This window comes from Peromyscus maniculatus, chromosome 6 (assembly GCF_049852395.1).
Source record: "Peromyscus maniculatus bairdii isolate BWxNUB_F1_BW_parent chromosome 6, HU_Pman_BW_mat_3.1, whole genome shotgun sequence".
NCBI lineage: Eukaryota > Metazoa > Chordata > Mammalia > Rodentia > Cricetidae > Peromyscus > Peromyscus maniculatus.
The window spans coordinates 90,584,201-90,603,697 of NC_134857.1; the positions used below are offsets into that span (position 1 = coordinate 90,584,201).

The following is a 19,497-nucleotide window of genomic DNA, read 5'->3' on the forward strand; positions in this document are numbered from 1 at the left end:
GTATGGAATAATAATCTTAGATATGATTAAATTACTAAACCTGTGTTTTAAGTTACTTCATTCCCTCAAGAAATGTTTATTAAAGCCACCATGGACATACATTCCTGTCTGTAGGAAAGGAATGGAAAATATGTGAACAAGTTGGTCAATACACGACATAGTAAGCAGTAGATTACTATTGCTGGACTAACATCAGTCAGAAGGGAAAAAATAAAGGATAGCCCCTAATGACACGACTCTTCTGATTGACTGTGCTGTCCTGACTAATAAATGTTTTTAATCATACCCTGCAAGAAATATAATGAAACACACACACACACACACACACACACACACACACACACACACACACACACATACACACACACACATACACACACACACACATACACACACACACACACACACACACACACACACATACACACACACACACACATACACACACACACACACACACACACACACACACACACACACACACTTGGCAACAGGTAAGGATGAGAAGAATGTTAGATATGAGTGTCAGACAGACTTCTTCAAGAGGCTTCTTAAAGAAGTGACTTGAATGAATGGTGCGAACCAGCTACAGGAAGCTGCTTAGAATGCAGAACCCCTGAACACACCTTATCTCCAGAGATCATGAAAACCATGCAGGCAATTGGTTCTAGGATGAAAGAATATCCTCTTTAGAGACCTGATGTTCTTGAACCACTTGGACTGAATAAGATCCCATGATATAGTCTGGGGTGCAGGGTGTCCCCAGCTCCCACCCCCACCAGAGAGCCAGTGATAAACTGTTAGGAGGGACTCGAGAAAACAACCTAGTGAGGAGGGAATAGCACTGGAGAGGTCCAAGTCCTACGTGGTTATGCAGAGCCTTTCAGGCAGTAGAAAGAGGTTGGGTTTCATTTCGAATGAACAGTGTTACAGGATAAAATTGAATAAGGAAAGGATGAAAGGAATCAAGTTTTTAAAGTTGCAGTCATCCGTCTACATCCATGGGAACTAGTTCTAGGATTCCTTGTGGGTCCCAGAATCTATGGATGTTTACATCCACTATATGAAATGTTGTAATGTTGCGTGTAGCTATTCACAGTTCTCTGCATATTTAAATCAGCTTTAGACTAGCTCCATGTGAATACTTGGTAGGCAGTTGCTCCACACTATTAAATATCTGTACATGCTTAGGACAAAATGACCTTTGAAAAAGGACAACCAACTTGGTTGATTACTTATATATACAACCTTCAGATGTGAATAGCTGAATATATATAAAAGTACACATTTATATATTATATTACATATCACGGTATATTACAAAATGTATGTAATTTTGTTAATAGAACAAGAGTTGAAAAAGGGAGGCCAATTAAGAGATACTATAGAGTTCAGCTTAGAGAGCTGGTTGAGATCAGTTCCTGGCACCAGGGATGGCAAAATATGGTCAGATTTACAATATGTCGTGAAGCTTTCACTAACAGAACTTGCTAGTATGTGTTATTACAGAGGAATTGAAGGGAATTTCTAGACTGTTTACTCTGAGCAATAGATAGATGAATATAAGCTGCCATTTACAGACATGGAACAAATGAGAGCAAAATCGATTTGGGAAGGAAAATAAACAAGACTGCTATAATAAACCTGTTAGATTTTAAATAGTAGACATCCAAATAGAGAAACTATGTAGGCAGTCTGCTCTAGGACACCAGTTTTTATTGAGACTGTAAAACAAACAGAAGCATCAGGCCAACTACTTTCCTCAACACCTCACCCACTATGATATGTTGTTGCTAACTAGTCAACAATTGCTGACTTATTATTCAGGAGTGGGACAGTGTGAGTACAGTATGTCCTCAGCTCTCCGTGTTTCCTAGCAGCCGATTTCCATTTTTATGAACACGTTAATGGGAAAGAAAGAATAGAAACCAACACTGTTGATTGGCTCCCTTACCCCTGAATGAAGACTCCCATCACATTATATGCATTTCCAACATTCTGTGCACTCTGTTTACAGAATCCAATTTTCTGAGTTTATTTCAGATAAAAAGGCTTTCTAAATAACAAAATCATAGCATTGTAACTCACAGTCCACATCACAAATATAATTTTTAAAATGGTGTTCACCATGGCTTTCTTGAATATACTACAAATAAAATTAAGAGGGAATAGAACAGTTTAAGAGAAGGACATGGGTGTCAGCATGCCCGCATTTATTGCATTCCCACTCCCTAGATGGAAAAATTACTTAGCTTCATGCTTCAATTACTTTACCTGGTACACAAGGATAATGATAGGATTAAAGATTATAGGAGCAAACCATCTTAAGTGTTTAATACAAAGCAGGGCACCAATAAGTTCTTTATCAAATCAGTAACAGCTACAAGTCAAATCTGTGAAGTGTAGTACAAACTCAGTTCAAAAAGCATGCAGTAAGCTCTACTCTACATATTATACTGCATCAGCCATTTAAAAAGCACCAAGCCCTATGATGGCTAAACACAGCATTATTGTGATCCAGATAATATTCAGATTAATGGAAACACTCCCTAACACCTCATATAAGAGAATCTGCCAAAACTTTAGAATAATAATCCATCTGGCACAGTCTTTGCATACATAAACACCTTGGATTAACATATCGGCCATGAGCTCATTTTCTCTATATTATGTATATATCTGTTTCTGTGACATGTATAGATATCAACTGTATTCTTTTCTACTCATACAGAGACTTCAAATGGTCCATAATTTATCAAGCAGTTCACAACTTTTGAATTTACTCTAAAAGAATAAGGAACACTACTATAAACTTCATGTGACCTACAGACCTCAGCCCTCCATGTCAGTCAGACAACTTTTAGTTTTATGCATCCCACATTCATGTCATCTGGCACCTATACACACACTAAAATATCTTTCTTTGAAATACAGAATTCGTTCTCTAGGATGGTCTTCTATCTTCTCAGCTGGCTTCACATCTCTCACACTTGTTCAGTTTTTTTCAACCTACATATTAATTCCTCCCTCATACAAATCAACACAAGAACCACAGCAAAGCTGAAACATGAGATTAATTTCTAGGACATGCTTGGAAGTGTATTTGATTTCTCTATTTTATCATTTCCAAAAAGGAACAAGATCAACAGCAAAGGAACAAGAAGTTACACATGGTGGTGGAAAATCATTGGCAGACATGACCTGATGATAATGTCAGCACCTGGACCTCTCCATGGACATCGACCTTCTGGAACAAAAGGGCTCTTTCTTTGTACTGGAGCAATACCCAGCTCAACTCTTCATTTAATATTTTAGAAGTCAGCTTCAAAGTAGGTCAAAGAGTGAAAACCAATTCTTGTTTCTTTCTCAGCTCACACCTTTAATTTCCATGGAACAGATACTATGTGAATCTATCTCTTCCCAGCATGATGAGAAGAAACTGACCACCTGCCAACCTCAGTAACTTGTTTTCAAACATGATGCTTATAAAACAACTTTCAGCATCTTTCCCCCAAATGTAAGAAAAGGAATTCTGAAAACTTAAAAGGAAAAATGTCACTTTAAACAAAAATCTGTATTCCCATTGGTCTGGCAAATTAAAACCTAAGCAAATTTCACAACAACAGCTTTATACAAAGAACATGCTATTGCTTGCAATTGTTTTCAACAACACAGATTCTAAGAGAAAATAAACTTTCTGCTTAAGGAAAATATCAACCTTGGGAAGTTTTTACATCATGAACAGAAGAGACACAGATGTGAACTCTCTGAAGGATCTTTGCTAGCTCAGGACTGTGGAAGCCTGCCATCAAAATCCAGGGCAGAAATTCAGGGTGTTTATAGGCTGAAAGGCTTGGGAAAATCCCTGAAGCAAGCTCTTGTCTTTAGGCAAAAAGGATGCTCACTCTTGGAACCGATTAACAAAACAGAAGCTTGTGTGGAAAGGCTCACATTTACATATATATGCACACACACATATATTTCTTTTTAAATTGGTGGCGTCTATAGAAAAAAAAGGTAGAATTACAAGCAACAAAACTACTATAGTTAGAAATAAAAGCATGCAAATGGACAAGAAACTCAGGCATCAGCCTTCACAATAAGGAAATAAATGCACTAGATGCATGATTAATAAAATTAAGTGCCACTTGCACTCCAAAATATGTCCTTATCTCAATGTGAAATTTTAAATATTCCAACCATAGCTGAAAGAGTGGAAGGAATTGGATAATTTGACCCTCATTTTCTTGGCTAATTGTATCTCCTCTTTTATCTGCTAAAGCCTTGTAATAAGAGAATTTAAGAACATTTTCAAATATTTATAAAGACCTGAATATGCTGATGATATTGAATATGGTCCTTAAATAACTTTCTGGTGGACAATTTAGCAACATTTGTCAAGTGTCTTCAGGTATAATAACCAAACCACCTAAATGCCTATGTATGGAAGTATAAGTGAAAAAAATCCACAGAATAAAAATACTACACAAAGGCATATGTAAAATATATAACGTTGAGTTAAAATAAGGAATTATGCAATGGTATATACAATATTTTTTGTAAAAGTTTAAACCCTTAAGAAAGTTCTGAAGACCAATACCACACATAATATGTGGTTCAGAGTCAGGAAAAGAGATAGCATAGCACATGGAAATGGTAAATTCTGTAAAACTTCCGTTCTGGCTATGATATGGATAATGTATATTTACTGATCTAATATAAAATGAAGTTATCATTGTGGGTCTGTTTAAAGCTTCAGACACACAGTATACATCACATAGTTTGTATTCAGCATTTTGTTTGGAAAGAGGGCTCCTGATTTCATTCTTGACCATGTATGCGAGGTCATCACTTCTACCTCTGTAGGATCTTGAAGTCCAACAAAAGAGAGCAAAGCTCAGAGACAAGGACTTGTCTGATTCCCAAGAACCCTCTTTCTCACTGATATGTAGATGGGTTCTCCAGTGAGTGACCATTCCATCCTTGAGGACATAAGAAGACGGCCCTTCCACTTGATTTCTACTCAATAACACGCACTTTCTTTCAACCCTGAAATCTTGGTATGTGGGAGACAAGTCTTTTAAGTTAAATCATACTGTTCTGATGAGCGTAGAAACAATAATTTTTCTAGGTAGGGAGATACACTATGGCAAAATCTATAGTAGCTATTACAATCACATTCTAGAGACTACTTCCTTTGAGGAACGGCTCCATGTACTGCTTGGTGTAATTCTCACCACTACCACTAGGGTCGCATGGGCTATTTATACTTCCTCACTCTGCACCCAATGATCTGGCATAATACCCCGTAAAGCATTAACATAACAAAGAGCACTTATGCACCTAGAAAATACTAACAGAGCACTGGCCAGATGGCTCAGTGTCTCAGTGGGTAAAACCACTTGCTAAGTAAGTCTGAAGACCTTTTGTTTAGTCCTAGGGACCCATGGTGGAAGAAAAGACACAACTCTCAAAAGTTGTCCTCAGACCTCCATATGTGTGCCCAGGTGTCCCCCCACACACACTATAATATTATTAATAATAAACAAATCCAATTTTCTGAAAAGGAAATGCAACTACGTAACAATAAATAACATGAGATTATGTTAATTTTGCGACCCTGGCCATAATTGTTGCCATCTCCCGATCATGATCTCCTCCATTTCTGTAAACCATTTCCAGCTATACCAAACCAATACAGCTTCAGCTCAACTGCAGAGTTCCTTTCTTATCCGGTTTCTACCCTTAAGCCCGACAGAGGTACAGTAAGGACCTAACTTGAGAGGTACTGATAAACTGTATTTAGCAGTTACGAGGCAGGTAGAGTCCTTTAGACTTGATGCCCTAGATAAAAAGGAGCTGTTGTGAGCTCCTCAACAAGAGGCTCCTTGATGAAGTGATAAATCAGAAAGATTGATCTCCGTGCAACTTAATCATTTCAATGTAAATTAGTCATCTCTGAGAAATAAGCCTAAATAATGAACTAATAACAAAGAAGTGTTAATAATGAAAAAAAAACAGAAGTTTTCTTAAAAGTCCATTCTGCCCTAATTTAAGAGGTAAATCAGTTCAAATGAAAGATGTCACTGTTATTTAAACTCCATTCACTTATCAAATTATGATTCATGTGAAGAGAGTGCATTTTTTAAGGCTATTCAATTATTGTATAAGTCAACGTCACTTCCAGTTTTTGGAAAATTGATATTAATCCCTTGTCACTGCAAAAAATATAATCAAGTTTATCAAATTAACTTCTCAAAGGCCACCTGATAGCCACCAGATGGGAACCCAGGACTCTGTCAAATAAGAGCTATGAGCTAAATGTAGTCCTGAAGACTCTGCATTGCCAACTACCTGCCCCACGGGTTCCTTTGAAATCACAAAATGTAAAAGTTTCCTAGTACTTTTATAAATTTCATTTGACTCTAATGAAACATGTCCTATCCACAATGCTTACAATAACTATTTTCTTCTTAATAGAAACCACACAATATGGAATCATCATTAACAGACCTGGTAAGGTCCTTGAGTAAATGCCTATTGAGAGCACAGGCACACATTAGTAAATTTTCTCAAGAAAATCCATTTCCATTTCAAGGTCTGACATTTTATTTAGAAAAATTATGCCCTTTCTTTTAATTATTCCAGTAAACATAATGAGGGTGTCACTAAATACACCTCAGAGGACTTGATTTTCTCCATTTTTTAGTCATACGAGTGTATTTGTAATTAAAGGCACGCTGCATTAATGATGCTGGAAGTCTCCATGGTAAACATTTAATGTCCACCTCATAACATTATGCCAAAATTACATGCACAAAAGACTTTTTAATAATCTTTGTTTTCTCATTTCGTTTTGATTGGCTCTGAAATGCGTGGCAGCACTGGAGGGCTCCTATTTCCACAGCCATCAGCACTTCTGCCCCATAAATTGTACAAATGTACATGGCGCCTTTCGTCTGGAGGCTTCTTTTCCATGCTTCTGTTTAAGTGATACAGAAAATTGGCTGCAAGCTGGAGATAATTGCCGATAATTTTTTCCATTGTTAAGCCACTGGGGTGTTGCCTGGGGGCCATGACAGCTCTGTGTATCTAAACACAAAGACCAAGCCACAGCTCTGGGTTGTCACCTGGCTTTCCACACAGGATCAGATCATCCTATCTGCTCCTTATGCAAATGAAACCGTTGTCACTAGATGACCTGTGTCTTCTGACAGAGGCATGCTACCTGAAGCTTGTATTATGGCTGAGAGGACAGGATCGACATAAAGAGGTTACTTGCGCTGTAAAAGCAAAAGCAGTCAATTCCTGCACATTTCTCCCCACTAACAAAAACAGTGCTTGTTTTTAGGCACTCCCAATTTGGATGGGAATGTAATAAATTAAAAAGAAAACAAATAAATCACACACACATACATACTCACACACGTATATGCTCTGTATTCATTTGTAGTCTCTATTACACTATCATAGACAGACAAATTTTTTCCAATAAACTATTGTTCATAAGTGTTTCTATAATTAATACATTATCATGTCAAATTACTTGACATAGAAGATTTGACATAGATAGGACATCCAGGTTAGCAAGCAGAGATCTATCATTAAACGGAAACCTAAGCTGTTTTTTCCCCCTTCAAATTCACTCTGCATTAAAATAAGTGCAATATTCATGGGTGGTCACGGGCATATACTGACAGAGAAAATACAGAAGGCAGCACCATGGGTTTTCAGTGCAATACCTATGAACCTCCACTTTATATTAACGACATTAACCCTGCGAATTACAGACTATTTCTATGACTGAATGTATTCTCAGTGTTCAGAATCCCTGGAGTCATTACTAATAAGAGTGTTACGAGCTGAGGAGGCAAAGCCATTTCACAGTAAACATTTACATATAGGGGCTAAGTAGTGGTTGTGTCTATTTGGCAGCTCCTGTGATGTAATAGGCCATAACGACTCTGGAGGAGCTGGAATGGAAGCGAGTGTCAGGGAGTGGAGGACCCATAAGTCCCAGCATAAGTGACTTTATGGATTCCCATTAGACTGGGCTAAGGAGCTCCTGAGCAGACCTGATATGACAGCATCCCGAGATGCTTTTACAGCCTGTGTCAAGAACTCTTACACTGAGGCACTTTACAGAAAATCTACAACTACGGAAGGGAAGCCGGGCTGTATTTGGGCCATTATCATTGTCGTGGCATATGATATGCATACTAACAGCTCCAAAGTCCATTTAAAGGAGATTATTAAATCTGCTATGCCAATCATATGCACATTAAGGGATACAAATTAATGACTGATAGGTAGCTCAGAAATCTCACCCCCTGCCCAGTGACATGCTTAAGTCTATCAGCACTTCCAAGTGCCTGCATTGTATTCCAGTGCAACCTGGGTGGGGTTTCCCGTGAACAGATATGTATAACACAGGTGTACTTAGGGCCAACCTAGGAATATTCTTTTAGTTGTCTTTTCTCATGGTACCTTTACCATAATTTAGCCACTAGCTTAGTAGGAATTAACTTACTTAAGGACCTTAGACCATATCCCTGTGAAAAGCCAGTCCAGAAGGTTGTGCAAATGTGTCCTTTCCCGCTTCTACTGGGAGAAGCAGGTGTGCTGAACATGGAAATTCTTTACATGTTGGGCAGGAAAGATGCTGAGCAAGTGTCCTCTGGCCAAAAGTGAGTTCAGGGAAGCAATACACACAAATCCTACCTTGAACACATCCTACAGCACTTGTGTGAGTAGAAACCGGACCTTGGCAAAGGACATTAAGTACTTCCCTTAGATCTGCACATTATTAACAGTTCCAAAAGAGGCACATTGTTCAGAGCGTCTCAGAAACCAACAGATAGGGCTAGAGTGCTCTTGATGAGAAAATCTGGCCAGAATGTAGGCTCTTGGAGCTTGTATAACCTATAGCCAAACAGTAATTTCATACCACATTTGCAACGAAATTTTAAAGTTGACCTTTCATAAGAAATTACTACTAAAGACTTCATATAAGGCCGACAAATGTCCCTGCTCTTTCACAGATTTATTGGAGGTTTAGTGATACGTTTGAAAAAACTCCACTGGAAGCCTGTGGTTTCCAAAATGCAACTTCTTTCAGAAGCACATACCTGTTATCCAGAGAGACGGGCCCTCTCTTTGAAATATTTAGTCATTTAGGGCACTTTAGGCATAGTGACACCTAATAGCCAAGATCTTTTTCTCACTCTCCACAAAATCAGGTTTAGACTATAATTCAAAGCAGTCCCCAAAGGCACTTCTGAAAAATGGCAAGCCCTTAGCTTTTAGGTGAAAACACTCTTTATTGCTCAAAATTGTTTCCTGCTACAAAACCTTTTCTATAGTGCTCCGCCTGAGACAATCTTATGTTAATTTAACTCACTGGGGACTGTGAGCAGATGCTACTTTGATTAATAGTTTCACTATCCTGAAAATGCCAGGCCAACTTCAAGATAATAAAGTCAGGTAATATACTATTAAAATCTGCCGCATGGTTATATCTGTTATGTGGATTAAAATGGGGTCACGGTTCTTATATCAAATAAAGACTGTCTATAATAATAAAAACCAACAACATAAACCAAATGGACATACTGTCTTGATTCCTTACCACTTTAACTGACACCATATTAATACCTATCTCTTTAATAACACTTTACAGGTGTATTTTCTGCTATAATTTTAGTTGGAAATGCAACATGTTCCTCCAATACTACCTTTCTCCTAGTAGATGTTCCACCTGGAACAGGTCTTAAATACACCCCAAGAATAAAGAATGTTATAACTCCTCTTATTGTTGTGTGAACTTACATGCCCCCAGGTCATTGTTTTCAGCAAATGTGTTTTCAGCATTTCAGCATCCACCCTCAAAATTCCCACAGAAATGTCATCCTTGGTAGTAAGGATATGCACGGGTTGGTAAATAGGATCTCTGGAAAAGTCCCTCAAGAAAGCTTACTGTCCCCCCCTTCTTCTTTTCTTCTTGCTGGTCCCTTATCTGATGAAACCCTATTACAGATCCTGTCTGGTAAAGGAAACAGGAGATCTCAACTAATCTTGATTTACTAACTGATTTTCACCATTAATGTCACCCAGCTGACCTAATGCTCCAGTTTCTAAAATTTAGCCATCAATTTGGCTTTTTGATTTTTAATATATACACACTCCATCTGTCTCACTGAACCCTTTGGCTTGCCGGCAAGCAGGAAGTTCCTGCACATCAATCACATCATATATATTGTAATCCCAGACAGGACAAGCCTCCACTGAGAACGAAGCCAGCCTCTCAACACGCATCTGCCACCTGCAGATTTGCCTCTGCCAAACTGAGCCTTCACACTCCCCACACGGGTCTGCCTAGGAGATTCAATGCCATTTATGTGAAATACTCTGCTCAAAAGTAGTGCCTCACCATTGCACAGAACGACTCAGGAGGGTCTCCACAGGTAATATCCGGAGGGTCCAGTTTCACCTTCAGATATTTTGTCATGTCCGTGGATTCCGGCTGGCAGGCCATATAATCCCAAACTTTCCCTTCTTCTGTGTAAATCTGAGTTTTACATACATCGTAATGTCCCCACACCAAAGGGTAGGGCTGCATCACAGAGGACACTGTAACCCACAGGGCATGAATCGACAGGAATCTTGACAAATACATCTCTAAAATCTTGGCAATCTTCGTGTCTTATTCGCAGTCAATGTCTCCGTTACATACACATGAGTATAGTGTGTGTGTGTGTGTGTGTGTGTGTGTGTGTGTGTGTGTGTGTGTGTGTGTAGGTAGGTCTGTATATTTAAAAAAATATGTATGCTGAAGTCTCAAAGCAGATTCCAAAACCAAATGTGATAGACTGAAATACTGTGTGTGGTCAGGTACGTTGAGGACTTTGGTGGATGCCTAACGTGCTTCTGTGTTAGGCGTTAACAGCTTGCAGCCTTTTCTCCACGTAGAACATATCTATTAGACTTTTGTGAAAGATGTCCAGGAGAAGATAATAATTTAGCAAAGTGATGGCTCTCCTGTTGTACATCCAATAATCCTGAGTGATCCTCAGCGTTCAAGGCTCACGGGGGCTGCTCAGATGTGAAGATGGATCAGTATCTGAAGCGCGAGGATGAGTGTCTATGGTCCTGTGTCTGTTTCCCAGCAATCATTTTCCTTTGTCTTCTGGTACCAACACCTTTTTGGAAACAATAAGAGTAAGAGTTATTGCACCGGAATCAACGCATTAGGAAACGTATGGTACGTTGACATTTCAGAGGCTCCGTGTGATATAAAGCAAATTGGTGTAATGTGGATAAGTTTTAGATGACTTGCTAGAATGATCAGGGTACCTATCCATATTGGGGAGGATTTTGATATGGAAGACTCTTCCATAAGAAAGGTAGATGAATATGTTCTGGGAGAGTTAACAGGTTTTTGCTTCAAAAATTTTATTTCCATCTTAACTACTGAGAGCAAGCTTCTGGATTTAAACAGCTCTCAAAGCTAGCTAAAAAATCTTCCAAGAGAACAATGGGGATAAAGAGAGCCTTTATAATAATGACAACTACTTATGCCTTTTTTCTTTTGGCAAGGAGACCCTAAAATTCTCTAAATTCCTTGTACATTTCTTAGCTTTTGTTAGGGGCAGGTGAGTGAAAACTGGTCTTGTTGGCACAAGCCTGTCTCTGAATTTGCTCATTATACTGGAAGAATTTAACATCTTTTATTTAGTTGCATTTACTGAAAAAGATAATTAGGCTCTCTGAAAATACTCAGAAAATAGAACCAAAGGGGCAAATAGTCCTTTCATAAGAATCTTCTATTTTCTTACACCTTTTTATAGCTGTCACATCTGGATTTGTAGTTACTTTCTGTAACAGAAGAGAATTTGTCCCAAAGGTGGATATTATATGCTGCCTTTAAAAGTGAAAGCTCCATAGTAAAACATACAGTTTAAAATGCACATATAAAAATAGCTGAGGGTGAGCCAACAGGCCATGAAGCAGTATAATAGGGCACTAATTCTAAGAGAAAATAAAAATTTCCATTTCAATGTACTTTGGGTAAACTGATAATACAGCCTATATAACTTACAGATGCAAGTCACTGATAAGTTCCACTAGCAACTTTTCAACTATTCAAATATTAACAAATGTTAACATTTGAAACCCAGATGTGAAAAATATACTTTCTTAGTAATTTATTCTACATTTCTAGTTCAAATTATTAAATACTTTTCAGTTTTAAAAGAACAACAACAAAAAAGAACCTATAGCCTTGGAAAATTCCATTATAGACTGTTCGATTCATATTAAACAGTTTAAATAAGGAAGTTCTCTATCTTCAAGTAATCTTATAAAGGGAATGCACTATATTTAAATAATGCACCATCTTAAAATGAACGAAGCCACAGAGACTATGAAATGCCAACAGATGGTTGAATTGTGTTTCCATAGCAAAGTAATTTATAATAATTGCTTTATGGATGCAAGTGCAATTTTCATTATATTCAATTCATAAAATGTTATCATACAGCTGCAATTTGTGATATTTTCTATTAGGAAAAGTGTTGAATATTTGAGTTCCCATGAAGCAATAATTAGCAATGTGTCTAAACATGTGTAAACTACAGATTTAAATTTGCTTCTTTGTGACTTTGACACTGTTCAGTGGCATGCATTTGGAAATCTTAAACTAAAAAGAATAGAAAAATAAAACATTACAGGAGCATGTGTTGTGGCTACTCGAGCTTGTCTGATTTTTTTGTTTGTTTGTTTTTAGATTCATTAAGTTGGTATTTTCAGAAACACCCAACACATTGATGATTAATAATCTGAAAAGGCATTGAGATGAAAGAAATGTACATTTTCCAGACTAAATTTTCAACTATGTTTACTACATCCTTAAAAGGAAGCAGATACTTTGGAAAGTGAAGAAAAAGAGCATTACAGGTGAGGTAGTATAAAATCAACCAGTTCCAAAATTATTAACATCACTTTTTTAGTTTCAAAACCCAGCAATTTGTAATTCAGGAACAATATAATCTTAAAGACTTGGAACCAATGGCTTTGAGTTTGAATTGAGTGAATATTTGGTTAATTTGTAATATTATTTTTAAAAGACCTTTTCAAGCATATAGACTTAAATGACCCTCGAGATTACTCTTCATTCTTTTTAACCAGTCCTGTTCCCTCAACCATCTATTCTTTGTTACTCTGTCTTTGTGCCTAGTTTACCTCAATGACCTCATCTGGTATATTTCTACATGAAAATGTGGGCTCGAAGGAAATACATGTAACTGTCATCACGTCCTGATGACAGCACTTCCAATGCAGCGGCTTCTCATTAAAGTCTACCAGACTGTAATGATGGCCATTACACAGAATTATGGACTACATCATTGATCGAAGTTAGAGAACTGACAGGGAAAAATGCAGAGGGGTGCAAGATATTTGAATACGAGGCTGTTGCAGGACTGTGCGACAGACATTCTTGACAAGAGGCAGCCAATTATAGCTTAAATTTCTGGCACCTAACCAGTTGTGATTAATAGTTTTCCATTACATTACAGACATATTATTAATGTATTAAAAATGTCAAGCTTTGGCAAGCACTAATATGGTGTGGCTCAGTTGGTCTGCAGAATTTACATTTAATGAGCTCCCATTGACACGGAAAAAGGTATTGACCACAGTGTAATGCAAATCAGAGTACAGTCATAAACTATTCTTTAACATAATTATATTTCCCCTTCTAACTTTTAAGTCTGTAGCACCCTCTCTTTTAGACCCTTCATATCAAAGTCTCCTTCCTTCCCACTATCATACAGGCTATCAAATAAATCCTTCTACTTCATATTAGAAGAAATTAAATCTATGAACTTTAGTGACAAAGAGGCCTTATAAGAATCAGGAATTGGTTGTAAAAGTATAATTATGGGATTTTCAAAGAAAATAAATTTATACAAAGAGAATATTATTTACACCACCGCCTCCAACACTTAATGCTGCTGGTTTCCAGCTGGCTCTCCTCTGAACCAGGTTAAAAATATCAATATCTTCTTAAAAGCTAGGCCATGGCTGCAAATGGCTAGACAAACTGATTAGAGGATGGGCAGCCAATGACATATTAGGGGACTTAGTATCCTAAATGCATCCCTTCCTTCCGGCACATAACTGAACTAAATGCCAAATACTGTGAATTTGTCTCAAGGTCTGGATCATCTAGGTAAGGGCAACTTCAGAAGAGCTCTGGGCAGTTCCAGGTCTGAATCTGTGCTTTCTCCACCTGGGAACTCAGAGCAATCAAAGACTGCCATCATCTCTACCTATGAGCTGAAGCAGTAAGTTATCACTACTAATGCTTTGTGTTTAAAATTTTTCCCCATTAATACGCTACAAGCCCACAGATCTCTGGCATATGAATTTGCAGAGCCAATGGAAAAAAATACAAAACTACATGGATTTCAGGTTGATAGGTATTATTGATCAGGGCTAAAATAGACGGCAAAATGGCTTTGCATCCATGGAACACACATTTTTTTCCAGGATTCGATAACTAATTCCCTTCCACCTTGAATTAACTTTGCAGAAGGAATTTCAAAAACCCTTCTCGTCATCAGAAAAAGAGAAAAAAAATGGCTCCGAAGATATTACACAAAACTAATAATGATTAAAAGGATAAGCTGTTATAGTTCCAAAGAATTACCAGGGTCATCAACTGAGAAGAAAATATTGCCAGTAAATCTACCAACTCTCACTAGATTTTAGCATTCTCTTCATTATATAATCCCACTAGGAAGTGGGGGTGTGGTAATAGGCTAAATATTCCATAAATATGCAGCTCATCGGGACACCTGAAATAGACAGCTATTGACTCATTCTATGCAGACATTTAGATTTTTATAAAGCTACACGTTTCTGAATGGATATGAACAGAAGGAAATTTGAAGATAATCATATTTCATTGACTGAAGCAAATAAAGGGGAAACAATATGCAAACTCTATAACCTGTCAAGACTAGCAGCTGTGAACACAGTCACAATGAGATCACACGTTAGCATACATTTAATGCCCTTTGCACATGTCCATTTGTTGTGAAAAGAGAATCTTCTGATTTCTTCATGAGGGACAGAGGCTCAGGCCTTTTGGCTAACTACCTCAAAAACATAAGGAATCTAACATGTAATGCAACAATTTTGACATGTCTTACTCATATTTGGCTGAGTTTTATAAAGAACAATCATGGAAGTCTTAATAAAAAAACAATTATCATACATTGGTATTTCAAAGGTTTCTATTTTTATCAAAAGATAAAAATGATGGAAGCAGGTACATATTTTCCAGGATGTCTGTGGAGGGGTAATACATAAAATTACTTCAGAATCAACTAAGCCTAAAAGAAACCTGGCATTCAGATGTCATATGAAGGATAGAGCCTTCTTTCTAATATAGGGAAGTTCAGAAATACAACCTTCCACATACACAGCTGAAAAATTCTACACCCACTTGAAGTTGGAAACAGAACTCTAGATTCTAAAATTAAAATTACTTTCTGGAAGTATGTTGAATTGCTTACTTCCCATAACACAACATAATTCACACATACACAGGTGTACACGTTTAAATACTAACATATACTTGTTGTCCTAAGTCGTATGAAATTTTGTTCCCTTGCCAATGACTTGGTACTTTTGTTACTCACAAATTATCTTCAAACCCTTATTTACAATATCTCCCAGCTAAATGCACAATGGTTTAATTGTTTAAAGGCATTGTCTGATGCTTTGCAGACAAAAGACAGAAGCAAAGACAGGTATTTGCTCCCCCTGGTAAACACATGAAGAAAACTTCGACATGCGTTAGCTGCCTCCTAAAAACAACAAAACAAAACAAAGCTAGCCTGAACCATTTGAACCCACATGCCCAACTGACAAAACTCCCAATGGGAACACAGTTGTATGTCCAAAAAATAGTTCCTTTTAAAATAAGTATGGAGATTCCTCTTAAATAAAACTATAGGAAATACCAGCAAATTAAAAGCCAAATACATGAAACATTGAATGCCTCCAAGTTGGTACTTAGCGATGAAAGATTTCTCATGTCATGGTATCTAGAAGGAAAAAAAAACATCCCCCTTATAATATGTAAGTGGGACAGCGTGGCATGTGAAATGTCTGATGCATTTCTTCTTTGCACCCTGGTTCCCCTTGCAAGGATCCAGGTTTTAATGAAAGATTGAAAGTTTCTTAGGTTTAAAAATATTCTTGGACAATTATTGCGCTGATTTCCCTCTGCCAAAGAGAAGAGCTTGTGGGTAAGGCATTCAGAAAGACAAAGTACAAAATACTTGCAGACCTACTGGCAGTTTAGAGGTACTTTCTTCTCCAAGAGCCACACAAATCAGGAGATCCTTGCCCTCATCAGATGTCGATGCAAAACTTTCTAGCAAGCTTAATCACTATGCATGTTTGAACAAATGATTTTGAGGGAAACGTCTTTGCTTTCTTTTTTTTTTCTTCTGTTAAGATAGGAAAACTTTTAGTGTTTTCAGTCATAAACCGAGGCCTGATTTCCAGAGCAAAGCTGCTGCCAGATTCACCATATGTTTAGTGGAGTTCTGAGTCTTGCTCAGAATTTTCCACTCGGAAGAGTGACAAAGTGTTGTGCTGGGAAGTTAGTTGCTTGCTTACTCCTTTGTGAGGAAACGGGCACTAAAGAGGGGACAGCTAGAGGACCTGTAGTCTGCAAACCTACACCTGGTGCAACTGTAAGAACTCTGCCTGCCACTGTTGCAAATAGAGTCGCTTTAAAATCCCCCTCCCTTCTCCCCAAGGCTTTTTCCTACCAGGCCCTGTAAAATGACAGCTACTCTTAGAGAGATGGGGGGGCGGGGGGGGGGGGGGAGGAGAAGAGTCCCTGGATGAGGTTACCAAAATAAACAGCAGAGGGCGCAGTTTCTGTTTTTAAATCCAAGTTTTCTCTCCTATGAATCACTTAATTGGTTATTTTGGGCCCAATAATATTCGGTATTATTTGTATTATATATAGATATTCACAGATCCATAGCAGAGAGAAACTCCATGTCCCTAGCCGAATCCATCAACTGATAATGCGAAACCAGTAGGGGAGGAAAGGCTCCCCCACCAGCTTTCCAATGCTGTCTTTCCCTCCTTCCACGTTTTTCTCTCCCCAGCTGCACAATGTGTGGTAGTAACGCTTTAATCTCGCACCAATAAAGGAGATTAAAAGAGGGGACTTCAAAAGCTCTCCACAGGGCGAGCAACAAGGCAAGTTTTTATTTATTTTTTTCCCTGATGAAAAAACTGAAAAAAAGGAAAATTAAATTATTAAAAAAAAAAAAAAAAGCCTGTGCGATGCGTGTGGTCAGGTGTGTGTGTGGGAGACTGAGAGCGCGGCGCGTTGCGGGTGGGTGGATGGAGGCTCCGGATGCAACAGCCAGCGACCCGGTGCAGGGCGCACGCCAGGGATGTAGTGTGGGTGTGAGCGGTACGGGCTCCGGAGTGCGCACAGGCTCCGCGCTGCCTCCTTAAGGCGCTTTCCAAAGTTCCTCGCCCACCCGGATCTCCCCTCCCGCCCTCGGCGGGCACCCGGGGTTGACAGAGAGAGGGATGGCAGGAGGGAAGGAACTGATGCAGAGGGGCCACCCAGAGAGGCGCGGGTCGCTGGAGGAGAGGGGAGTCAGCTAGCACTTACCCGAGCCCCCCTCTGGCCCAGTGCCGGGCGGGAGCTGAGCCGTCGGCGCGGGGCGGCGGCCCTACCCAGCTTGGTCCCGCGTGGGGCGGCGACCGCAGCTGCGGGGACCCGCTGGCGGCGCACGGGGAGCGGGTGGAATGGGAACGCGGCGGGTGTGGACCCGAGTCGCCACCACCGCAGCCCCGGGGTCCGTATCCCACCCTGCAAGCGCCCTGCGGGCGGAGGGGAGGAGGAGTCCACGGCCCCAGACCCCACGGCGCCCGGCTCCTCCCGTCCCGGTTACCTTGGCCTCGCGCCCCTGGGGCAGCCTCGTCGCGCGTCGCCCCCTCTCGGAGCCGGGACCCGGACAGGGGGAATTCCTTCCCGTTGACGTCCTCTTCCAAAATGCAAAAGATCAGTGACTTTGACAGGTAGATGAGGGGGAGGGAGAGGGGTGGGCGGAGAGGAAGGGAGGATGAGAAAGGTGCCTCTCCCTCCAAAAATACAGTGGGATTAGGAACCAAATCGCCGCCTTCCAAGGTCTCGCCAGCCGTCTCTGCTCGCAGCCTCCCCGCGCCGCCGCCACCGCCACTTCTCGCCTTAAACTTTTACTGTGGGTTTTCTCTCCCTCTTCTCTATTTCTATTCCTTTCTTCTTTCTTTTCTTTTAAGCCGCAGAACGATTTTTTTCCCCCCGATCCCGGGGGATCAGAACCAGCGGCCGGGCGGTTCTATCCCGCTTGGCACCGCTTTCATTTTATTTCAGATGAAGATGTTGGGTCTTTTTTTTTCTTTTTTGTCAGAAGCGACATAAATCAGGACAATTAGCCTTGGCGCCAAGAAGAGCCTCTCGAAGCAATTTTGCCCCGGTTTCCTTCGCGCATTCCTCCACTCAAGTCAGAAATGTCACTGCACATAGCGTTGATGGCTGCGAGACGCGACGCACCCAAAGTCCGTTTGATGAAATATACATGGCCCCAAGATGCTTCTGGATTGCGGTTCGCGGCTTCCCAGCCCCCGCCCGCGGCGCCCGGCCGGGACCCTGCTCCCAGCCCGCAGCCAGCTCTCGGCAAACTTAGGGGCGCGGACGAATTAGAGAGTGAGCGCCAGGGGCCGGCAAAGCGACTAGCGACGAAACAGCCCCGGGAAGCCGCAGCCCTCGGAGGGGTGGCGTGTTCTTCTCACTTAAAAAGCAGATCTTCTGCAACTGCCAGCGAGTGGAAGGATTGCAAAAACCTTATACTACCTCGAGACCTGGGCGCTCCGAGCGGTCCTAACTCCGTCCCGCTCGGTGATTGTACGGCTGCTGCTCTGGCCACCGCCGCCAAGGCTGCCACCGCCGTATAGACACCTCGGGGTACTGGGGCAACAAGACCACCCACATCCTTATCTCCCACCTTTGTTGATCCACAGCAGCGCAGTTTCTACTGGCTCCCTCTTCTTCCCCTACTTCTGCCCCCTCCCCTTGCTCCTGGCTTACCTCCCTACAGGGTTCCCAAGCACACCCCCTTCTAGCTAACTGGGAGCACGATATTTTTTTAACTTGCAATTAGTTTGCCTAGCCAGAGCCCCCAGGCTCCTTGGTGTGAAAGTCTTCCCACTTTAGAAAGTTGAAGTTCAAGTAGGAGCTCTGCATCACAGGCGTCCTTGGTTTTCCCTGATGACATACAAAAGCCACCTGGCCCCAAGGCTTTCTTTGCTACTAATGTGTCTCAGACTCTCCTAGGAGACCCCTTAGCTTCTTGCTAATGTTACATGCAAAGCAATCCGACTTACAGGAAGAGGTAGGGAGAGATTTTA

General features: G+C 40.3%; 1 protein-coding gene across 8 annotated transcripts in view; it reads right to left on the minus strand.

The window, feature by feature from the left end:
* Ntng1 (netrin G1) overlaps window positions 1-19,036 on the minus strand; it is a 351,363-nt gene extending 332,327 nt beyond the window's left edge. For 2 of the 8 annotated variants that reach the window (XM_042279763.2, XM_015998107.3), the window contains exons 1-2: window positions 18,003-19,034; window positions 10,430-11,198 (exon numbers count right to left, since the gene is read on the minus strand). In XM_042279763.2, coding sequence (XP_042135697.1) covers window positions 10,430-10,675 — 246 coding nt within the window. In that variant the 5' untranslated portion in view covers window positions 10,676-11,198; window positions 18,003-19,034. The other 6 variants (XM_015998105.3, XM_015998106.3, XM_006979443.3 and 3 more) reach the window with 6 other exon arrangements.
* Between the last annotated feature and the right edge of the window lie 461 nt (window positions 19,037-19,497).